Source organism: Pan paniscus, chromosome X (genome assembly GCF_029289425.2).
Source record: "Pan paniscus chromosome X, NHGRI_mPanPan1-v2.0_pri, whole genome shotgun sequence".
In the NCBI taxonomy this organism is placed as follows: Eukaryota; Metazoa; Chordata; class Mammalia; order Primates; family Hominidae; genus Pan; species Pan paniscus.
In genome coordinates this window covers 155184183-155209545 of record NC_073272.2, presented here as the reverse complement: position 1 = coordinate 155209545, position 25363 = coordinate 155184183, and the positions used below count along the sequence as shown (strand labels likewise).

At 40.0% G+C, this 25363-nt stretch overlaps 1 protein-coding gene across 2 annotated transcripts; it reads right to left on the bottom strand.

Moving 5' to 3' along the window:
- Positions 1 to 1464: 1464 nt before the first annotated feature.
- Positions 1465 to 25278, bottom strand: VBP1 (VHL binding protein 1). Of its 2 annotated transcripts, XM_034949538.1 has the most exons (7): positions 24756 to 24971; positions 21023 to 21147; positions 13984 to 14050; positions 12804 to 12902; positions 12224 to 12268; positions 4917 to 5055; positions 1465 to 2509 (listed from the first exon to the last, which is right to left on the bottom strand). In XM_034949538.1, the coding sequence occupies exons 1-7, from the start codon at positions 24954 to 24956 to the stop codon at positions 2439 to 2441; spliced, it is 747 nt and encodes a 248-aa protein (XP_034805429.1). In that variant the 5' UTR covers positions 24957 to 24971; the 3' UTR covers positions 1465 to 2438. The 2 variants fall into 2 exon arrangements, with proteins under 2 accessions (XP_034805429.1, XP_003809999.2); XM_003809951.4 differs by lacking the exon at positions 12224 to 12268 and having other exon boundaries at positions 24756 to 25278.
- Positions 25279 to 25363: the final 85 nt, after the last annotated feature.

Genomic DNA, 25363 nt, shown 5'->3' with positions numbered 1-25363 from the left:
AACTAAACAATACTTTCAGTTAACCCCAGGTAATGATATACTATGATCATTGACTCCATAATTCCACTGGTAATCTAGTCTCAGAAAAAACCCTAAATATAAGAAAAAGTCTTATGTAAACATAAACTGCTCAGTTCTCTACTTACAATAGAGAAAAAGTTTTAAAAACAACCCACAAATTTCATGCTAAGTGAAGAAAGTAGGATTAAGACAAAATCATTTCAGCTATGTTTTCAAAAAACCTATGCACAGAAAAAGAAACAGAATACACAGAAATATCAAGGGGGACTGCAAATAGAACATCTTTTTTTCCTGTTTTCTAAATTTTCTTAACTGAACATCCATTTTATAATGAAAAGCAGTTCAATTTAAGTTGCATTTCCAACACATTTCTCAGCATCAAGTTCTGTAGTCAATCTTTTGCCCATATCCTCTCCTAGTACGCTATACTAATATTAAACTTCAAAATATGTCAAATCAGGATGGTTATGTTATTCTGAAAATGTAAACCACTCTAACAGAAATTATCTGGCAGAGGTAAGATTTAAATATCTTTCATTTAATTAACAGAGCCTAACACAGTTCCTGACACATAATGGGTGTTTTTAAATATCTGTTAAATAATTACCTTAATTTTTGGCCTGTAATTCATATCTCGAAAGAGTTTTGTTTCTTCATAGCCCTTGTAATTACCTAAAAATCCATATTTATACTTTCAAAGACAAAATGAAGATCTTCGGAGCAAACCATTCCTGTTCTAACATTAACAGGAACATTTCATACCAATATATACTTACCATAACAAAGTTTGGGGAAAATGAGCACATACAATATCTCAAGATGTTTACAAACCTCAAATTCTAAAATATGAGAATTTAAAATTATGAAAGAAAAATTCAATCAAGGAAATTCTGTTATCTTTTCAATGAACTTCTCAATTGTTTGCAGATCTGTATTCCTTCCACAGGGATTTTATGGTGTTTCTAGAAATATAAGTTGTTCTTGGAACATGCTAGTATATGTACAAGTAAACTTTACAAATATGTGAAAAGACCCATGTTAACTTTAAAAAGTGTTATTGTCTGAATCTTTGTGTCACCCCAAAATTGTTATGTTAAAATCTTAACCCCCAAGGTGATGGTATTAGGAGGTGGGGCTTTTGGGAGGTGAGTAGGTCATAAGGGCAGAGCCCTCATGATGAGATTAGTGCCAAATTAAAGAGGCCCAAGGGAGCTCCTTGCCCCTTCTGCCACATGAGGGCACAGTGAAAAGGTGCCGTTTACGAACCAGGACACAGCCCTTACCAGACACCAAATCTGCCAGCACCTTGATCTTGGACTTCCCAGCCTCCAGAACTGGGAGAGAGAAATTTCTGCTGTTTATAAGCCCCCCACTCTGTGGTATTCTGTTATAGCAGCCCAAACATAGTAAGACAAAGAGTAACATGAAAAAAGTGCTCTGCCATAGTTTTAGCGTCACTGTTTTAATTTCATGAAATACAAGTACAAAACATTGTATAAGTATACCTTTTACTACACGGAGATGAACTAATACATTTATGTTTTTATCAGAATCTGTATCACCCAGCACTGGTCAATGTACTAGTAGCTTTCCACAGGGATTTTTTATACTATTCCTATAAGGTTTTATCATGAATAAAAAAGCTCACAACTCTTTTCAGCCATTGCAGATTTACATTTATCTTAATATTCCTGTTCAAGATGCTTTGGAGAACTGTTAAGAACTACAAAATCACCTTAGGCAGAGTTTTGAATGAGTAATTTTATTTCACGTTGGCCAAGATCTCCCTTATGTTGGCATTGCAAAGACACTGCACTTATCTGAGGTTAGAAAAAATGTTGTCTTAATAGCCCTCTTAATGGGTAGCAAGGCAAATTACCATTTCCTAAAATGTCCAGAATATCATAGTAGTTAGTTATTCGTTACGCAGTAAGTCATGAAACCCCACTTATAGAAGACAATAGCAACAGAGGACCACTAAGTCCTAAATATACCAAAGAAAAACAAGTTTACAAATATTCAAACTGTCTGTCTTCTCTACCTCTAAAATGGTTTAACCACATCAAGTGAGAGTAACATCAGCCAATTAGAAAGGGAAAAAGTAAACTGTGCTAGCGTCCGGCATTCAGCTTCCATAGCATGTCTCACAGTTTTCGGCCATTTCAGCTAAGAGTTTTCTTATGACAGGCAAAAATAATGATTAAAATACCATTAGCTTTGCTGAGAAATGTGAAAAAAAAATCACAATGTCAAAAATATTTGAAACTAATTTTGTTTTTATAAATAAATAAAATGGTGTTTATCTTTTCTTAAAATTCTTGCTGTTAAAACATTCAAAGTTATGTCAACCTGTAAGGATAAAGGGGTATTTAAGATAACATGTTTGGAAAACTAAACCACATTTTTAATTGCCAGCATTATGCTTTGTTCTTGGTAGAGTCATCCTTGTTTCTTCTTTTTACATCCCAATTATAAACCCTGGCCATATCTGCAAGAATTGTCAAAGAAAATGCAAATGCAATTCTAAAGATAATGCATGCAATGACTAAGTATTCACTCCACTCACACAATGAATCAAAGACACAGAAATGAAACATATACAAATACTGGTAACAAATAGTATTGTAAGACAACCTGCTATAATGTCAATTGTTAGGAAAATACTATAATTAAACTCTATCAAAACTAAGGACTCAAATTAATTGTTAACCCACTGTTTACTATGGTATTAGTCAACTGTCAGCTAGTCAACTATGATATATTTAACAAATATGTACTAGACACTCTTGATAGTTTTAAAGACAGTCCCTCATCCAAGAAATCTGAAAGATCACTCAACCCATATCCTGCCATGTAATATTTATATTATTACAATTATCAATAATTTTATCTCTTACCCTCCCTTTGGCTTAACAAGTTTATTAAGCATCTACTGTATTTTTGACTAGGCACTGTACAAAGCCCTGACCTGAATAAGACAGGTGAAGTTCTTTTCCTCGTGGAGCTTAGACTCCAGTAGAATAGTCAATGTAACAGGGACTGTCCACCCTAGCTCCCTCACTTGTCTGCACACCTTCCTTTCCTACCTTTTGCAGTACTAGCAATAACAAATGGCATTTAACTAAGCTTGTAGGACTCATCTTAGAGGATTTCCTCACTTTTGGCTCCTGTACCCATCTAAGTCACTGGATCCTGTTTTTTTCTCACACGTTTAATATATTTTCCTTTCCACAAGCACCACCCGTCCTAGGCCCTCGTCATCTCATAGCTGGATGAAGTTTCCACACTACCCGTCAGATGATGATGACCACTGCACTAGGCCCCAACAGGCCTGCCTTCCCTCAGCCAACCATAAACAACTGCCACATGCTGCACACTGGAAAAGAAGAGAAAGTGCAGCTCCTACATCTGAAGAGCTCACGGTTTGGCAAGGTAAAACTAAGCAGTATGTGTTCAGCAAGCACACAAGAAACACCCTGAGGATCAGAAAATGTTCAGGAAAGCTCTGAGGCTTGGACTGAGATATTTAGGGTAAAAGGGTAAAAAAAGAGCACATCCTGTAAATATGGGAAAGTCATTCCAGTTAGGAGGAACAAAGTGTAGAAATGCAAAGGGTGTGGCACAATTGGGGAGTGTGTACAATAACTGACTGGGGTTATCTGGAACCTGGAATGCACTGGGGAAAGGCAAGAAGAGGTCAGTGGCATGAGGTGAGACAAGCTGGGGGCACTTCACAAGAGTGCCTATATGTATATCTTGTAAGTAACAAGGAACCGTTGAAATATTGTAACCAGAGGAATAAAAATGAGTGACCTAGTAAATTCATACTAGAGATAGTGGGAAGGACAGATGGAATGAGAGGAACCTAAAAAGGTACTGAGTGCAGGTTTTGGAGCCCCAGAACGAGAACAGTAATGGGCAGAGAGATTTATGAGGGAAATTTGATGTGAATCTGGCGATTGATTTATTATTGGTAGTTAGGAAGAGAGAAGTGTGAAAGGTGACTCCCGTGATTTTGTCTTGAGTGACTGTGACAGGAAGTAGGAGGAAAAGACAGGCCAGAGAAGAAAGGCAAAGAGCTTGCCTTCCCCCTTGACCAGAATACCCCACTCCCACCTCTTCTCTCTGCTGATCTTTAAACCCTACGCCGCCTTTAAAAAAGCAGCCTAACTTTTATCTTCTCAACAAAGCCTTCTTTGAACTAACTCCAGCCTACATCTATCTTTCCCAAAGTTTAAATTGCCTTGGTGTTGCATATGTTAACTTACTTATAGTTTGCTATGAATTATCATTCAGCTGTTTTACATGTACAGTTCTACCAGAGAAAGGCACTGCCACTCTTTTCTAAAATTGATTTTCATGCCCCATATGTCTTAGCACAGTTGCAGGAACATAGGAGACCCTTAAATGCTTGTGAAATTAAACTATTTAACCAGTTATAAAATTGTCTTGGGAAAATATTTGGAAGAAAAACACTTACTCACCTATGTGAATTTGCTGTTTTCACATCACATTTCAAAATCACTAATCTATCTACAAACTTATTTAAGTACTAGTTCCGAATATCTTATTTATTATCTTATAAAATCTATAACCTTTATATTAGCCTAATAAGGAAATTCTTCCCACTAAAGCAATGTAAGAAAGAATGTGGGAGGTTTTTTGTATTCTAATTTTTTTTTAGTTCTAGGGTACATGTGCAGGATGTGCAGGTTTGTTACAAAGGTAAACGTGTGCCGTGGTGGTCTGCTGCACCTATCAACCCATCACCCAGGTATTAAGCCCAGCATGCATCAGCTATTTTTCCTAATGCTCTCCCTCTGCCCATGAAAGAATGTTTTTTTAAAAAAATCTTTCTCCTTTTTTCCCTTGCTTTTTGTTTTAAGAAAGGATACTGACTTCTGTGGTAGTAAATTGATCTCGAAGAAAGTCAAGGTCTTCCTCCAGGGAATCAAGATTCTTTGTGGCAGTCGATAAATTCTTTTCCAACAATGCCTGAGCTTCATCAATATCATATTCAAGCATTACATTAGCCTGAAGAGAGAAAGTCATGACAATTACTCAATATTTACACAGAGCTTTATACGTTAGATTAAAGTGTGGGCAAACTACAGCCCTCAGGTCAAATCCAGCTTGCTGCCTTTTGTTGTAAGTTAAGTGTCACTGGAGCCCAGCTATTCTCTACTCAGGCTTTCATACCACAATGGCAAAACTGAGTGGTTGAGACAGAGACCATGTGATCTACAAAACCAAAAATATTTACCATTTGACCTTTTACAGAAAGTTTGCTGACCCCTTGGTTAAAGAATATATTTACATACATTGTATCATTTAATCCTCAACCCTGCTGAGGCCAAAGTTGTCTTCTTCACAGTTAAAGAAATGAAGGCTCAGGTTTCCTTAGCTGGCATAGCTAGTGGGTAAATGGGAGAATCAGGATAAGAAACCAGTATGTTTAGATACAAAATCCTATCTTTCTACTACCTCCATCGTGAAACTAAATAGTGTTGTTTGTATCAATTTAAATAAATTCTGAGCTTGAGATATGATATTAATTTAAAATTTTTCAAAGACATTTATTATCATCTATATTTGACCAGGTAAAAAAGACAGCTAGCTTTTACCTGTCCCTTCCTACTACTTCTGACAGATGTTAGGGATTAAGACAAGGTAATGTGTCTGTCATTCTGAAGATCTAGTGTTACTGCCAATATTCAGGGATGCATGTACCCTGGAATTGGGAAGCCATACCTTTTACAGCTTTGAACTCTCCCTATCACCTGACTTACCACTGGCATTTCCGAAACCACTTTCCTCATCTCACAAATGCAATTTTAAAATTACTCAAAGGATTGTTGTAAGGATTAAACAAGACAACATGAAAGTATTTGGCACAAAGTAAATGCCAAATAAATACTTACTGACCAAATAATCCAATCCATAATTAGAAAACTGTATTAAAATTCAGATAGGACAAAAATATTCAACATAAGCAAAGACTGAACATAAATATAACAAGAATCCACAAAGAAAAAAAAACCAAAGCAGGGGACCAAAAAAATTTCTAAATCCTTCATTTCAACAAAATGTTCCTGAAATGTGACACATGCACATACTACACACACACACACACACACACACACACACACACACACACACACACACTGGGTGAAATGACACGCAAAATGAAATGAAAGGGTACTTTGTATACCTGGGGGAAACTGACCCAAAAGTCCTTTGAGCATCCAGGCAAAAAGAACACATCACTCATAAAAGAAAGAAATCAGTTTGCCCTCACACTTTTTGACAGTGATGCTTTACAACAAAAGAAAATGGGGCACTGTATAAGATGCTCAAGGAAATAAAATGTGAGTTTAAGATATTATATCCAGCAAAACTGAATTTCAAGTACAAAGGCCACAGACAAGTTGTCAGCAACATGAGATAACTCAGGGAATATCATTCCCATAAATCTTAAGGCAATCTACTTATCAGACGAATGAGTAACATACAATCAAAATGACTGGGGGATGACTGGGGGGACATCAACATAAAGACTATGATGTGCATTCAATATTTACACGAAGAACTAGGATAAATGAAAGACAAGAGAGAGAGAAAGAGAGAGAGCAAACAGTATATAATGGCTCTGTGCTCCAACAATGTGGGAACAACCTTATAAAGAATGCGTAAGGACAGGAAGAACATATGCAAAAATGTCAGTGGTAACAGTGTTGGGTGGTGTTATTCTAAGAATGCTTTGCGTGTGAATAGTAATGTTGTCTAGCTTAATTCTATCACCCTTGGTATTTCTGAAAACCAGGATTCTTGATATAGAAGAAACAGGGGGGCCAGGCGCGGTGGCTCACACCTGTAATCCCAGCACTTGGCAGGCTGAGATGAGTGGATCACTTGAGGTCTGGAGTTCAAGGCCAGCCTAGCCAACATGGCGAAACCCCGTCTCTACTAAAAATACAAAAATTAGCTGGGCGTGGTGGCGCGTGCCTGTAATCCCAGCTACTCAGGAGGTTGAAGGAGGAGAATCACTTGAACCCAGGAGGCGGAAGTTGCAGTGACCCAAGATCACGTCACTGCGCTCCAGCCCGGGTGACAGAACAAGACTCTGTCTCAAAAAAAAAAAAAAAAAAAAACAGAGGAACAACTAAAGTGAAAACTCTGTTGTCCTGAATTTGAATTGGAGGTAACAGTATGAAATCATGAGGTACACACATATTAACCTGAACCTTTGCACACAAGTTTATGCAGGTTAGCTATATCCTACTGGTTCTATTTCTCTGGTTGAACCCTGACAACAGATTCGTTCACTTACACTTTGCTTTATGCAGTTTTCTGATTTTTTTGTTTATATTTAATATTATATACATATAGAAAAGTATTCATATCATAAATATATAGCTTGATGTATTTTCACAAACTTAACACACTCATGGAACCAGCATCCACATCAAGGACAGGTTATCACCAACACCCCAAAGCTTACTTGTGAACATTTTCAGTTACCACCAGCACCCCCACCGCAAAGGTAACCATTAACCTGACTTACAGCATAGTTTTGCCTGTATTACAACTTTACATAAACAGAATGACACAGTATATGTGCTCTTTTGTGACTGACTTCTATAGTAGGCAAGAATTATGGCTCCCATAACAGCTGTCTCATTCTAATCTCTGGAATCTGTGACTCTGATGAGATATTTACATCATTTGTCAGAGCTGACCTTAATATACAGACTGCCTAGGTAGGCCTAATCTAGTTATATGAGCCCTTAAGAGCAGAGAACTTTTTCTGGCTGGCAGCAGAATGAGAAGTTTGAAAGATCTAAAGTGTAAGAAAGACTAGTCATATCACTGCTTTGAAAACAGAAAGGACCATGAGTCAAGGATTGCAGGTGGCCTCTAGAAGCTGAGACTGACTCCTGGACGACAGGCAGCAAGGAAACAGGGACCTCAACCACAGAGAACCGGATTTTGCCAATAACGTGAATAAGGCTGAAATCTAATTCTCCCCCAGAGATGCTAGTAAGGAGTACAGCCCTGTTGACAATTTAATTCTGGTTTTGTGGGACCCTCAACAGAGGACCCAGCCAAGCCCATCTGGATTTCTGACCTATACAGCTAGGAGATAATGGATATTGTTTTAAGCCTCTGAGTTTGTGGTAATTTGCTATGCAGTTTCTTTCACTCAACCTTGTTTGTGAAAATCACCCTTGCAGTGCTGGCGTGTAGCAGCAGTTCATTCCTCCTCTGTACTGTATAGTATTCCACAGTCTGAACACATCATGATTTACTCATCCATTCGACTATGATGAACATTTGGGTTGTTTCCAGGTTTTGGTTACTACAGAGTTGATATGAACATTCTTATACCTTTCTTTTAGTTAATATTTATACATTTATTATATACAGCAAGAGGCAGAAAGAGAGAGAAACAGGCATGGAACTGCTATGGCATAGGCAATGCATATGTTCTGCTTTAACAGATACTGCCAGTTTCCCCAGTGGCTGTGTCCATTTACACCTTCACCAACAGTAAATCAGTGTTCTCACTATTCCATGTCCTACCATCACTTAGTATCACCCTACCATTCCGGTGGGTACACAGTGAGATCACATTGTGCTTTTAATTTGCATTTCCCTGTTTACTAATGAAGTGGGACAACTTTTCATATGTTTACTGGCCATTGGGAGGCCCTCTTTTTGGAAGTCACTCACCCATTATCCTGAGGAGTTGCTTATCTTTCCATGTTATCCTTAACAAAAAAGTTTTCTAAAAAATTTAAGTATATAAATATTAGGAAAAAAAATGTTTGCAGATTTGGTGAAAGGAGTATGTTGTTAAGATAAAATTATAAATATCTGATAAAGTCGATTACATTAAAATTTAAAACTTCTAAGAGGTACCACAAAAGACAAGTGACAGATGAGAAAAAGTATCTGCAATATTAAGAGAAGACTGTGCATACGAAATACATAATATATAAAGAAGACCTAAATGTCTATTAAAAAAAAAAAAGAAAAATAATCCAACAGAAAAATGGAGCAACAACATAATCAGGAAGGCAAACAGAAGAGGAAATACAAATGAGCATTTTGTCATACAAAAACCTATAAGAGGATACTATTTTCACCTATAAAACTAGCAAAAATCTAAAAATGTGGGTGAGACTGTTAATAAAAGGGTATTTTTATATACTGTTGGAGAAAATGAAAATTGGTAGTCTTTTCTGGAGAGCAATTTGATAGTATCCATCAACATGTTAAATGTGCATACTCTTAGACACAACAATTCCATTTCAAAGCAGCATACAAAAATATGCCTTTGTATACAAGTCTATATGTGCAAAAATATTTACTACAGCACCACTCACTGTACAAGAAATTTTAAAACAATCCAAACACCCCTTGACTTGGGAATATTATCACATAGCCCTACCACAGAATAGTAAGCCAATAAAACCAAGGAGGCAAACTCTGTGTCTACTCACAAATAAAGACATCTGTGCTGAACAATATACAATATATATCCCATTTTTGTAAAAACAATTAACAAAATTCCCAATATTTAGGTACATACAGATGTACAGACATGATTAAAAGTGGGTGCATCTGGGGATGGAGCAGTAGCCTGCTGCTTTCTATTTGCTCTTTGAACCATTAGCATGTATGAACTCTGATGAAAAACTAACAAAAATGTCATTCACCCAAGAAAAATTTTTACTGAGCACTTATTATGTGTCAGGGAACTGGTAAATACACCAATCAATAACATATCAGGGAGTGCTAAGTACTTTGAAGGAAAACAATACAAGATAAACAGTACAAGTGAAACCAAGAAATGCTGACAGACAAGTCATAGCAGGTCCCTGGGGGAGCTAACAATTGGAACTGAGAACTCAAAGGATTGAGTGTGAAGAACACAGAAGTAGAAATGTGGGGCCACACTGGCAGGTTCCAGGAACAGTTAGGGGGCCACCATGGCTACAGCAGAGTGAGCAAAACAATGAGCATAAATGAGTGCTGAGAGGGAGTAGGGCTGTCTTGTGGAAAGGACACCTCTGTATTCCACCCTTGGTGACAGGGAAACCACTGGGGTCTTGAGCAGAAAAGCGGAATCATCTGACATGTTTTAAAAGCATTACTCTGGCAGCTTAAGCAGAAGAAAGAGCTAGAATAAAGGTTCTGAGGCAGGGCCATTCCCAGCATGCTCTAAGTCTGGCAAGAAGTCCAAGTGTGGCCAAGCGAGGAAGTAAGAGAAGAACAGAGAGACTGGACACGGTGGCTCATACCTGTAATCCCAGCACTTTGGGAGGCCAAGGTGGGCAGATCACCTGAGGCCAGGAGTTCGAGATCAACCTGGCCAAAATGGCAAAACCCCGTCTCTACCAAAAAATTTAGCTGGGCATGGTAGTACGTGCCTGTGATCCCAGCTATTCAGGAAGCTGAGGCACAAGAATCGCTTGAGCCCGGGAGACAGAGGTTGCAGTGAGCTGAGATCACAACACTGTACTCCAGCCTGGGCGACAGAGTGAGACTCTGTCTCAGAAAAAAAAAAAAAGGGAGAAGTAACAGAGAGTACCAGGATGTATAGGAACTTGTCAGCCACTCAAAGAACTTGGACTTTTCCTCGGAATGTGATAAGAAACCATTCAAAGATTTTGGGCAGAATAATGGAATGACCTGATTGAGATTTCAAAGGATTAATCTGACCACTGTGCTGGAAAGACTTTAGGAATTCCAGCAAGGGCAGAAGCAAGACAGTGAATTAGGGTATTATTATGGGTTAAAGAGTGTCCCCAAAAAAGATACATTTAAGTTTTAACCCCTTATACTAGTGAATGTGACCTTACGTGGAAGTAAGGTATTATGGATTGAATTCTGTCTTCCCAACAAAAAATAAGTTGGACTACTAACCCCCAGTAGCTCAGAATGTGACTTTATTTGGAGATAAGGTCTTTCAAAAGGAGAAATTTGGACACATGCATGCACACATGTGAAGATGAAGGCGGAGATCACAATGATGCTTCTACACATCAACATGCCAAAGACTGTCCGCGAACACCAAAGCTAAGAGAGAAGGCTAGAACAGATTTTCCCTCACAGCTCTCAGAAGGAATCGACCCTGATTCTGGGGCTCATCACAGACTTCTGGCCTCCAGAACCATGAGACAGTCCATTTCAGTTGTTAAAGCCACCCAGTTTGTGGTAATTTTATTATGGCATCCCTAAAAACTAATACAGACGGTATTCCCACAGTCCTGGCAAGAGACAAAGGTGGCCTGGACCATGGTAACAGCAGTAAGGAAGTGAGAGATAGCTGGCTTCTCGATCTATTCAGAAGAAGGAACCAGTGGGGTTTGCTGAAGGACTGGTTGAGAGATATAAAATAAAGAAGAGTCAAAGAAGACTCAAAGATTTTTGTTCTGAGCAACCAGGCAAAAGATTCTGCCATTTACTGAGATGGAGAAGATTGTGGGAAGTGCCAGTCTATGAGTGGTGAAATGAGGATTTAAACATTCAAGAGGAATGAAAGAAGAAAAACATGAAAAGAGCAAGAAGAGCTCAGCAAAGAAAATGAAGAGAAAGAGAAACAGAAGAACAGTTACGAAAGACAGAGTAAAAGCAACAAAACAGAGTAACTACAAGGGAAAACACAAAGTCATGGGGAAGCAGCCAGAGGAAATCACACAGAATGAAACACATCGAATAACTGAAAACAGAGAACATGATAGGTACTGAAAACAGATAAAGGAGATCGAACATATGCATATTTATTATTCCCAAAAGATAATAAAAGAAATGGGGCAAAAGTCACATTCAAGTACACAACAGAAATTATCTTTCCTGAAATAAAGTAACACTTGAATTTGTGAATCAAAAGGTCATGCAATTTCTACAAAAAAACTGAATACAGAAAATCATTCAATCCTTGGACACTCAGGTGTAGTTGCTATGCTTCAAAGTTATTTTTTAAAAAGCCTTAGTGATAAATTATAAAAGATAAATACTGAAATGCAGATTGTAGAGTGAAATATAAATGTTGTACAAACTTTGAGCAAACCTCCTTGGGCTAATCTAGAGTGCCTCTCCAGAGTGATCCTACAGGACAGCAGCTAGGGGAAATCCTCCCCGTAGGACAGCTGGTAGAAGTACACTCGGCTTGCTACTTTGTATGAGAACTTGCCTGAGGTAACAAGATCCACGGACAGGTAGCTGGATAGTCAGAGGACTGAGAAGAGCAAAATAGGTAAATCACAGATAAGCTCAATGAAATCATCTAAAACTGAATTACATGGTTTTAAAAAATAAACTCTAACCTCAAACTTTTTGCAATACTCTTTTTCCCCTAAAATTGAGAGGGATCTTTCTAGAATTATTAAACTCTTATGGGAAGAAGCGTTTATCTAAAGTTCAGCAGTACCTTCTATTTTACTTCTATTGCTCTTCCTCCATTATATTTAAGAGAGATAAAGCACTAACTGGAAGAGAAGCAGGGTTTGTTTGATCAGTTTTATCTTGATTGGGAGAGACTTCAGTATGTTTTTACTGCGATCTTCATCGCACTTCTGATTCTAGTCAGTTTCTAATATGAACCACTTGGACTCTGTCCCTTTGTCCCTTCCACAATCAAAAGGAGATGAACACTTTACATATCTCGAGCAATACTATTAAAATACTAGCAAATACTAGCAAAACCAGTGTGTTTGCTACAGAAAACACACTGGTTTACAAATATATCAGCTGTGGCTATAACATTTACTTACCCCCAACCACAGACACACTTTATCGGTAGGAGGAACTGAAGCTTTGCAATACAGGTTATCTGCCAGCAAGAATCTGGTCTCCATTGAGTTGGTGGACTCCTTCAAAACAAAAAAAAAATGACAGTACCATAAACAGGCCAGTTTGATACCAAGGTTATAAAGGAGAGATTGCACAGTTGAACCTAGGACATTTAAAACAGTACCATCATGCAGGCTAAGTGTAGTGGTAAAAGAAATGAATGCTAGACCCAGGTGGCTGGGTATGGACTCTGGGTCAGCTACTCACTAGCTGTACAAATCTGGCATCTCACTTAACTTCTGTATCTCAGGTTCTTCATCTGTAAAATGAGGATTACAACAGTCCCTACACCTGTGAAGTCAGTGGTAAGCACTGAGTATACACAGACACACACACACCCCCGAGTGCCTGACATACAGAGAAGGCATTATTGTAAGAATTAGCCATTCTTCTATTATTTCATTGGTGCTTCATGCCCAATCAATCAGTTGCTGAAGTCTTACAAAGTTCACCACATATTAAAATGTACTAGAAATAGTTATTCTACCAGTCAAGCAAAATCATAAGCATACACACAATCTTTTAAATACAATATGCTTATGAGATTTAATCTTTACAACCTGCTTTTATTTAATGAATACTGGATTAAGACTTAGAAGACTCTCAAATTTAGTTCTGCCAGTAACTAACTACATAGACAATGGTCGAGTATAACCTCTCCATAACCATTTCCTCAACTATGAAATGAGAACCTGTAACAGATGATCTCTAAGATTCTTTCCAGCTCTATAAATCTTGGACTAACTCTTTATTCTTAGGGAGAAAGACAACAACAAAGAAAAAACCCTAGATGCTGCTAGCACAGAATAAGACATTTTCTTTGTACACCTAAAACAATTTCAAATTGCATTTAAGTTTCACAAGCACTAAAGATAAGCAAAGTAATCCAAGTGTGGGCCCTAGAATTAAACTTGACTTTTGGGGGAAGGCCACAAAGCCACATTTGCTACAGAAGCACATCATAACATTAGTGTATGTGCTTAAGAAGGCAGACTGGATTCCACAGCACAGATCAAATATCAGTGACCAAAGAGTCAAAGAAGACGAGTTTCTGCTGACATATCCTAGCTTGCTCATATTTACAAACAAAAATGCACTTACTTTTTTCTTCTGCATGTATTTTAGAATTTCCAAAGTCTGTTTAATTTCAGGAATCTGACCTTTTAGCCTGTGAACAAGAAAAAGAGTAACTTAGTATTTTGCAGGCAAAAATAAACAACAGGACATGGTCTTACTAACTTTGCATTTTCTACTAATGTGTTCTTGAGGACTATTTATAGATATAAAATACTTAAGATATTTTTAGATATGAGATAAAATAAGATATAAATATTTATAAAAATAAAATATTTAATGAAATATTCACCAAAAGAAAATATATTTAGTAAAATATTCATAAAATATTTAAAGTATAAATACTTAATAAAAATATTTAAGATATACTAGTGAATGTTTATGGAATGCCTATTCCACGAAGACAAAGCTCTGTTCTATATATACCCCATGGCTATTTAACATTTCTAGAGCAGACTATATTCCACAGAGTTGATTCATAGGTTCTGCATTTGATTAGAATGAAATTTTAAATAGATTAATTTTAAAACTAATTTTAAAAATAACATGGATTCAAAAGTTACATTCTAAAATAGAAGACACCAATCCCCTATCCAGTGATGCACATAGCTACTCCTGGTGTGTGCATTGGGTATACACACATGTACATCACAGTCAGCTAAATGCCAGGCAAAGCACAGTGACACCTTCTCAGTATGTGCACTTGCCACACTGTGAAAAATGTACAGAATCATCTGAATGCCAAACACACCACATTATGATACAGTATAATTTAGTGATTCTTTTAAGCTTTGGGTATTTCTTCCTTAACTTTTATGTTGATAAATGCTCTTCTTTTCAAAGGAGGTAACGATCGTTCTTAAAATTATAAATGGATCACTGATTTAAACACAAGAAATTTAAAAAAACAATGATGGACATGATACAACTGATCCGATTTAATGGATAAGTTATATGATAGCTACTAGCAAAATGCTAGTAAGTGACTCCCAAATGCAATCAACCTCACTGACAAGAACATAAGAGAAAAACATAGTATGCTAAAAACATTCAGTCAATTAAAAAGAGAAAACAATGATACCGTTTTTGTCACTGGGGTTTAGCTCTTTATGGTAATTAGATGCATGTGTTTTGCATGGAGATATATGCAAAACAGTTCTAGGGTCTCTGTCAAATGTAATTTCTAGCAAAACAGACTAAGGATATAAAAACGAAGCTCTGGTTCTTTCGAGGTAAATTTACTAAATATTATTAGAGACCAAAATGTAAACAAAATATAAACACAACAATGAAAATGAACTTATTGCGTCACATAAAAGAAGTCACTCCATGTGTGCAGCAGGTTGGCAGGGCAAATTTACTACACCCTGTGCTACTGACCCGGCAAGAAATGTGTTAAATGAGCCTGCTGCTTAAGAAAAAAACATAGTGTCATCATTTGATAATACAGTCCAGTGAATAATCTAGAAACACCTAGCATTCATTTTTTCACTACAATTCAATCTGGATGCCATAGATTGCTCAAGTTTGCTTATTTTTGCATGATATGTTCATATAGGTAAACAGAAAGATGTTATACATTTGTAAAATATGTGATACACACACAACATAAGGAGTATGTTCAGATCAAGATTTTTTGTCATGTAAATGACTTTTAAGATGCATTCTGTATATATAAATATTATATGTAATATGCTATAAAGCATATTAATGAATCAATCAGATGCAGCCCTAGCTAACTTAGGAACCAGACCACCAATGACACTGCACATGCCCAAGCAATACACTCCTCCCTACCCTGCTTCACCTGAAGAGAAAGTAGCTTGGCTGGGCACAGTGATTCACGCCTGTAATCCCAGCACTTTGGGAGGCTGAAGCGGGTGGATCACCTGAGGCCAGGAGTTCGAGACCGGCCTGGCCAGCATGGTGAAACTCAGTCTCTACTAAAAAAAAATACAAAAAAATTAGCTGGGCGTGGTGGTGCATGCTTGTAATCCCAGCTACTTGGGAAGCTGAGGCGGGAGGATCCCTTGAATCCAGGAGGTGGAGGTTGCAGTGAGCCGAGGTAGCGCCACTGCTACCCACCAGGAGTGACTTAAATTACCCCCACCTCCACGTACATTACTGGCCAAAGTAGCTGATATCCCTGAGGGAATCTAAGCTGACAGGGAAAAGACATTATAATTTGATCATTATAATAAATAAAGACAATAAATTCAACAACCTCTACCATATGAAACAAAATTAACAAATACCAAAAGATAAAACTATACATTAAATACTTAAAGATACCACAAAGAGAAAAGAAAGGATATTGGTAATATGAAGGGGAACCAACCAGAACTACCAGGTATAAAAATCTTAACAGCTGAAACAAAGAACTCATGGCTATCCATCTAATTGCCAAAAGATAAATGACAAAGACAGAAAAAAGGGAAATAATATAAAGAAATGGAAGGCAGAATTAGAAGTGTCAACATCTGTAAACAGGAATCCCAGAAAGAAAGAGGAAAAAAAATTAACAGACGATAAAAAAAGAAAAAGTGATAATCACAAAATTTCCAATTAAAGAAAGATAAAAGATCTCAGATTCAAGTGTCGAAAAAGAGATTAACACATGAAATACTAAGGAATTTTTACACAGCTTGAAGGGTAAAGTTAAATGACAGGCTGCAAGATTTACAACACATACAAAGAAAAAGGCTAGCCTCACCCTCGCCCTCGCCCTCTTTGCACGGTCTCCCTCTGATGCCGAGCCGAGGCTGGACTGTACTGCCGCCATCTCGACTCACTGCAACCTCCCTGACTGATTCTCCTGCATCAGCCTGCCGAGTGCCTGGGGTTGCAGGCACGCGCCGCCACGCCTGACTGGTTTTCGTATTTTTTTGGTGGAGACAGGGTTTCGCTGTGTTGGCCGGGCTGGTCTCCAGCTCCTGACCGCGAGTGATCTGCCAGCCTTGGCCTCCCGAGGTGCTGGGATTGCAGACGGAGTCTCGCTCACTCAGTGCTCAATGGTGCCCAGGCTGGAGTGCAGTGGCGCAATCTCGGCTCGCTACAACCTCCACCTCCCAGCCGCCTGCCTTGGCCTCCCAAAGTGCCGAGATTACAGCCTCTGCCCGGCCGCCACCCCGTCTAGGAAGTGAGAAGCGTCTCTGCCTGGCCGCCCATCGTCTGGGATGTGAGGAGCCCCTCTGCCCAGCCACCCACTCTGGGAAGTGAGGAGCGCCTCTTCCCGGCCGTCATCCCGTCTAGGAAGTGAGGAGCGTCTCTGCCCGGCTGCCCATCCTCTGAGATGTGGGGAGCGCCTCTGCCCAGCCACCCTGTCTGAGATGTGAAGAGCGCCTCTGCCCCGCCGCCACCCCGTCTGGGATGTGAGGAGCGTCTGTGACCGGCCACCCCGTCTGAGAGGTGAGGAGCCCCTCCGCCCAGCAGCCGCCCCGTCTGGGAAGTGAGGAGCCCCTCTGCCCGGCAGCCGCCCCATCTGAGAAGTGAGGAGCCCCTCCGCCCGGCAGCCGCCCTGTCCGGGAGGTGGGGGGCAGGCCCCGCCCGGCCAGCCGCCCCGTCCGGGAGGTGGGGGGCGCCTCTGCCTGGCTGCCCTGTCTGGGAAGTGAGGAGCCCCTCTGCCCGGCTGCCACCCCGTCTGGGAGGCGTACCCAACAGCTCATTGAGAACGGGCCATGATGACGATGGAGGTTTTGTCGAATAGAGAAGGGGGAAATGTGGGGAAAGGAAGGAGAGATCAGATTGTTGCTGTGTCTGTGTGGAAAGAGGTGGACATGGGAGACTCCACTTTGTTCTGTACTAGGAAAAATTCTTCTGCCTTGGGATGCTGTTAATCTATAACCTTACCCCCAACCCCGTGCTCTCTGAAACATGTGCTGTGTCCACTCAGGGTTAAATGGATTAAGGGCGGTGCAAGATGTGCTTTGTTAAACAGATGCTTGAAGGCAGCATGCTCGTTAAGAGTCATCACCACTCCCTAATCTCAAGTACCCAGGGACACAAACACTGCGGAAGGCGGCAGGGCCCTCTGCCTAGAAAAACCAGAGACCTTTGTTCACATGTTTACCTGCTGACCTTCCCTCCACTATTGTCCTATGACCCTGCCAAATCCCCCTCTCCGAGAAACACCCAAGAATGATCAATAAATACTAAAAAAATTTAAAAAAAAAGAAATAGGCTGAACTCACTTATGAACAGAAATTCAAAAATCCTAAATAAAATAATAGCAAATTGAAAAAAAAAAAAACAAAAAGGCTAGCATCTAAACTACATAGAGCCATCTGCTGCAAAACAACTAGATCATGACACAAAAATAGTTTTGTTGCATAGCTGACATCATAGGAGTGAGAGAAATTCCAGAAAAATAAAAAGAGAAAAGTAGCCCTCCAACTACTTGGGAAGCTGAGATGGAAGAATTGCTTGAACCCAGGAGGTCAAGGCTGCAGTGAGCTGTGATCACACCACCGTACTCTGGCCTGGGCAACAGAGAGAAAGCCTGTCTCAAAAAAATGACCAACCCACTATTAAAATAGGTAAAACTCAAGAAAATTTTCCTAACTCACTATCTCCAACTCTACCATTCTCTTTTAAAACACTAGACAAACACTGTTCTCATCCAGAACACCAACGTTCACTGATGTTTCCTAAGTGCTTTGAATTTTTACCCCTTCTCCCCACATTTAGGCCTAGACCATATGTTAAGCTAGAGTGAGTATCCTGCTACATACCACAGTTGTAGAGTTAGCAATATAACTTTTTTCTTTGTTTTGTTTTTGTCTATCATTAATTTACTAGTTAGAAGAGCAATTTAAGTTTGATACGCAAATTTCCCCCTCTCCCAGGACTTGGTCCCAAGGCCCATTTTCTTTTCCTTTTTTTTTTTTTTTCTTTCTTGAGATGGGGTATCATCACTCTGTTGCCCAGGCTGGAGTGCAGTGGCACACTCACAGCTGACTGCAGCCTCAACCTCCCTGGCTTAAGCAATACTCTCACCTCAGCTTCCCTAGTAGCTGGAACTACAGGCATGCACCACAACACCTAGCTAATTTTTGTAGATATAGGGTTTTGCCACGTTGCCCACACTGGTCTTGAACTCCTGGGCTCAAGCGATCTGCCCACCTCGGCCTCCCAAAGTGCTGGGATTACAGGCATGAACCACTGCACCCCGCCCCAAGGCACATTTTCTTCTCTATCTGTAACCTCCCTGTAGGTGATCTCAAATCCAATGGCTTTATTTTTCTTTTTCAAATAAACTTTTACTATCACAAAAGCAGTACATGTACATTGTAAAAAATTAAGAAAACAGCTAAGCAAAAACAAGAAAAATGCCATATTCTAACTACCCAGAGATTACCACTGTTAATATGCCTTTAGTGTGGATTTCTCCAGATATTCCTGTGCATATATACATTTTTTTCCAAAACGAGAGCACACTGTTCTTAATGTTTTCTATCTTGCTTCTGTCCATTAACACTCTCCATCTTTCCATGTCAATGACTTTTCATCTCATCTAATACTCAGTACATATTCAACTTTGTACAACTGTCACCAAAATCAAATGAGAAAATATATCTACAAACTTCTGTACCTTTGCATAAATGGTGCCTTAGGCCCAGACTACCCCTTCCTCACTTTAGTCTGCCTCCAAACTCACAACTAATCTTTGAAATTCTACACAGCTATCTGTTCCTCTTAGAAGCTTCCTCTGAACCTCCTTGGCCCCTCCAGGTTAATGAGGTGCTTTGGTACAAAGTAATGAGTTACCATCCCCCTGTACCCCTACTGTTCTACTTTGTGTGCTAATTTTATTTATATACCTATAATTTCCACCAAACTGCGTCCCTGGTTTTTTGTGTGGTTTGTTTGCTTTTTAGACTGGGTCTCGCACTTTTGCCGAGGCTGGAGTGCAGGGGCATGATCGCATCTCACTGCAGCCTCAACGTCCTGGGTTCAGGCGATCCTCCCACCTCAGCCTCTAGAGTAGCTGTGACCACAGGTGCATGCCACCATACCCAGCTAATTATTACTATTATTATTTTTGAGATGGAGTCTCACTCTGTTGCCCAGGCTGGAGTGCAGTGGCACAATCTCGGCTCACTACAACCTCCGCCTCCCGGGCTCAAGCAATTCTCCCAACTCAGCCTCCCGAGTAGCTGGGATTACAAGCGCATGCCACCACGTCTGGCTAATTTATTTGTATTTTAGTAGAGACGGGGTTTCACCATGTTGCCCAGGGTGGTTTCAAACTCCTGAGCTCAGGCAATCTGCCCACCTCAGCCTCCCAAAGTGCTGGGATTACAGGTGCGAGCCGCCGGGCCCGGCCTAATTATTTTTTAATTATTTGTAGAGACGGGGGTCTCCCTATGTTGCCCAGGCTAGTCTTGAACTCCTGGACTGAAGTGATCCTCCCACCTCAGCCTCCCAAAGTGCTGGAATTACAGGTTTGAGCCACCATGCCCAGTCCTGTGTCCTTGTTGAAAGCAGATACTGGATGTTATTTCACCCAAAACAGTATGTGGCATCTAGCTGGCATTCCATAAATATTTATCTTACAGAAGAATGCTGGCACATGCACAAAACAGAGATCTATAAATATTTATTACAGTGAATTGACTTTATAAGCTATATAAAATAATGTAGGGAAATAAAGAGTTGAGAGTAAGGATAGCTTTTTTCCTATGCCTATTAGTTATGAAATCTTGGGATTTCATAACTAATTAAGTCTTATGCCCAGCCTCTGTGGGTCTCTAATCTCACTGGCAAAATTAGAAGGATGAACTAGACATATAAGACGTTATGATTTTGAAAGCTTTGGAATACAGTCTTTAACAACCATTCTATTATGTTTTCAAAACCACATTTAGACTGGCAATACCAAGTGTTGGCAAGGATACGGAACAACTGGAACTCTTGTACGTTGCTGGTGGGAATTTCATATGGTACAGCCACCTTGGAGGACTGAACACTTGACATCTGAATATTTTATTATATGTAAATTATATCTCAATTTTTTAAAAGTTCAAGTCATATAAGATTTTCAAACCTTAGAAATTTTTACACTTACCTTCTTTTCTTTTGAGCAAGGTTGAGTTCCATAAACTTATACTTCTGGTACTGTTCATCCAGCTTCTTTAATACTGTATCTGCAGTCTCATTCCCAGGCTGTTTCATGAAGGAATCTACATCTTCCTTTAATATCAAAAGTAATACTTTACAAATTTTAGAATTCATGCCACTCAGATTTTTTGACTGCTTTGTTTTTAAAACATAGAAGAAAAAAAAGCTTTGTTTTTCTCCAAAGGTTTGTTTTTAACTAAAAGTACAGGTTAAGCACCTTTATCTAAAATGCTTGGGACCAGAATTGTTTTGGATTTTAGATTTTTTTTTTTTTTTTAGATTTTGGAATATTTACATTATACCAGTTGAGCATCCTCAATCCAAAAATCCAAAGTCGAAAATGCTCCAATGAGCATTTCCTTTGAGCACTATATTGGTGTTCAAAAAGTTTTGGATTTTAGAGCATTCTAGATTTCAGATTTTCAGATTTAGGATGCTCAACCTGTAGTTATAAAAAGTTAGAGACAATTTCAGATGGTACATATATATTATATAGCTAATTTATTCTTTCACTTTCCTCTTCATTTTTTATTCAAAAATAGGAAAAGAAGAATGACCTTGCCCACCACTTTATGCATTTCCCATGCATCCCTAGTAGTAAATATGAAAATACTAACAATCAAATACATTGCCTATTCATGCATCCTATTCACAAAATGATTTTACAGGTTGCATGTCAAGATTATCAATTTTATTACTTATTTTTAATTCAACAAGTTTTACCATAGAAATCATACTAAATATGGTTACTGGGTTCCCAAGGCAATCCACAAATGCTTCCTTCAGTATCAAATAACTGAAACAAAGTAAACCTAAAAGGCAAACAGAATAATCTTTTGTAACAGTAATAACTGATCAAAAGAAAAGCAGTAAAACTGATGTTAAAATATTTTTTATACCACATGCTGATCCTTGAAGAAAGGCTAGTTAATTAGATAAGGATCAGAAACAAGATGAAAATATATGAAACTTAAAAGAGATGCTACAAGAGTCGTCTAGTACTTTACAGGAACTGTAGTTCTTTATTATAAGTAACTTCAATTATCTTATAGCTTCTAAGATCTTCACATCATTATTCTTATCCATATTTACTAGCTACCAGAGAATATCTTAGCTGAAGCAAGGAAGAAAAAGGAAGAGAAACACAGCAAGGGAGTGAACTAAGAAGCCATCAAACTAGACAGTAAAGGAAATTGAAAAGGTGAGGCTGAGAGATAATGGCTGAGTTCTGTATGTTAAAGAGAGATGCCATCTTCCTAGAAGGGTCACTGCAGGGAAGAGAAAGAAGTGTAAGTTTCTGGCACATGATACATGTTATCAGGTGCTGGAGTTTAGCAAGAATTAACTACAGCGGCATAGGCTGTGGTTAAGAGACAGGAGGTGCCTGGTTTGAATCCCGGCTTCGCCACTCATTAGATGAGTTGACCTTAGGGAAGTTATTTAACCTCTCTTTGCCTCAATTTCCTCATCATCTGTACAAGTACCTTTTCGTCACCAGGGATTAAATGAGTTAGCATATGTGAAACGCTTATAAAAGTACGTGACACCTATCTATAGCATAATGTGCCACAGGGACACAAAGTGCCAGGGATTTTGTTTTGGGGTAGAGGTCAGAGAAAACTACAGGGAGATGATATCTGAACTAGATGTGGAAAGATGAAGAGGTCATGAAATGGACAAGGGTGAAACAACAATTCAAGCAGAGAAAGAAAACAAATTACTGCCTCAGCGGGGTTGGGGAATGGACTGGGTCTGACTTCTAACCACTGTGGTATGTTGCTTCCTATCATCATGAATATTAATACCTATTCGACACCTACTACACTGCAATACTGCAAGCATGTTCTCTGTTTCCCATAACAACTCTCTAAGTATTGTCATCCCTATTTCAGTTAAAGAAACTCAAGCTCAAAGTGGTAAAATAATATGCTTAAGGTTAAGCAGCAACTGGGAAGCAGAGCCAGGATTCAGACCCTGGTCTATTTAGAAGCCAATAATCTTTCTACAATACCATGTCACTTCAATTATTAATAGTTTGGAAACATAAACAGTTACATAAAATTTGGGTTGCTTATTACATTATGTTGGTAGAAATTTTAAGGTCTAGAAAAAAATAACCACGACATTGTAGGGAAAAAGCATTTCAAGACATTATAAAGCCCTCAGATAAAGTGTCTCCCGAGTTAGATTTCTGACGCCATCTCTAGCTGAGCACCATGAATGTAACATTTAAGGCCCTATGGAAATTCAATTAGACACTTAGTTTGAGCTTATACTATGTGTGAGGCACTACGCTATGACCAGGAGAAGTAGGGCGATTCATGAGAACTACCTCACCTCCTCCCAGTAGCAGAGCATGAGGGGTAAGCTGCCAGTCTGGACCTCCACGGATTGTCCAAGTTCAAACCCTGGATACCTCACTTACATCCTGTGTGGCCTGGGGCAAGTTACTCAAGTGCCCCGTACCTCAGTTTTATCATCTAAAAAACGGGCATAACAGTAGCTACCACCTCGAGTTTTGTAAAATCATTAAGAAAGTGCCTGGCACTCAACAAATTTTATTCCTTGTTATGATTAGATAATAGATCAATGTAGAGAAATAAATGACACAGCTCATAAAAACACAAAATAATAACCGATTACGAAATTCAATCAGCAAATGCGAATATACAATATCAAGTGTGGTATAAATAAATGAGTCTTTAGAAGGATATAAGACGTGGTTAGTAAAAAAAAGGCAGAGGTAAGGTAAGGTACAAACCAAAAGATTGAGAAACTTCCATGAAGATTTTATAGTAGCTAAGTGGGGACAGACAGATGACCTGGCCTGGAGGGCCAGTCAGATGTTTTCTCTCGTTAGTCAAATAGTTTTCAACTACTATTTCTAAATTAAATAAATAAAATAAAATTTTTAAAAAGCCACCCAGAACAGGCAGCGCCCTCCAGAACGGCCTGTGGAGCAACCCGATCCCCTCTAGGACACTAGCGAACCTGGGACCTAGCGCCATCACGAGGGTTCAGCCTCCTCTCTCAACAATTCATTCTCCACTAAGTTGTTAGAATGATGTAGTTAAAACGATAGGCCTTCTGATGACAGCCCGTTGCCTACTGGAAAAACCTCAATTCCTTAGCAAGACACAGAAGGACTTTACACTCCCAACCTATCATCCTATTTTCCCATCGGTCTCTTCTTCCATTTCCCCTGAGGCAACATTCCCGAGACCACTGCATTCCTTCAACAGACAAAGTGATATTCCCGGTTTTCACATCTTAGCACTGGCTGTTCTGCCTATTCATTGTACTGTGTCTCCAGCATCCATGCTGAGTCGAGAGCTCCTCACCACCTCCCCTTTTCCAACCAGCAGGCGGACGAAAACCGGCGGCAGCCTGGAGGTCCCTCAGGCCGCCCTGCCCTGCCACCCGCCGCCCCTCGCCCCTCGCCCCTCGCCCCGGCCCCGCACCCCGTTCTCTTCTACGGCCTTCTCGAGCTACGTTTCTTCCGGGCGGGCCCCCAGCAGAGCTCAATCTGTCCAGGTGCGAGGGGTGAGAGCAGACCGAGCGCCCCCTCCCCGAACACTTAGCTCAGCTCCTTCCAACAGTCGAGGCCTGGGTGGGAGCCGGGAAGAAAGGGGCAGTCCAAGGCCTCAAGCCAAGATGCCAGGGAACAGCGTGCCTCTTACCACAAACACGGCCTCAGGAATCCCCAGGTGGAGCCGCCGCCCATTCCCTGTGGCCATTTCTCCTTTGCCACAACTGTCCTTAACGGCCGCCATCTTGGGGATGCGAGCGCGCGACTGCCTCCCGGGCCGCCGGCCGCCGGGATTCCGTGATTGGCTTGTTCGCACTTGCAGGCCCGCCTCTCCATCTCCATGCACATTCATTGGTGCGCAGGGAGCGTCCCCCACAAGTCACCGTTCTCCTTTGGCCGAAAGTAGCCCAACCTCTAGGTGCTGATTGGCTGCGCTCAGGTAAGTGACAAGCGTGGAAGGGCCGCGAAAGAGAAGCTGGAGCGACAGGAAAAACCCATACGTCCTCCTGGGAAAAGGGGTCTTGTGAGTGAGCGGTGCTAAAGCCCTAGGAATAGGGACCTAGCCTGACCCCACCCCGACCCTAGAACTGGCAGCAGCCTTCACAGTGGCCTCTGGAGCGACCCAATCCCCCCTCTCGGATGCTAGCGAACCTGGGACCTAGCGCCATCACGAGGGTTCAGCCTCTGTGCCTTTCTGGTCTCACCATCCCAGGGAGCTTCCTGCCCCTTGAAGGGAACTTACTTTGTGTCTGTTTCAGA

Coding starts and splice junctions, on each gene's coding strand:
- VBP1 (XM_034949538.1), bottom strand. CDS start 24,956: ATGAATGTGCATGGAGATGGAGAGGCGGGCCTGCAAGTGCGAACAAGC. Junction 5,056..12,223: donor CGTGGATCTTGTTACCTCAG/GCAAGTTCTCAT, acceptor TTCTCTCTTCAG/GCTAATGTAATGCTTGAATA. Junction 2,510..4,916: donor ATTTACTACCACAGAAGTCA/GTATCCTTTCTT, acceptor CAATTCTTGCAG/ATATGGCCAGGGTTTATAAT.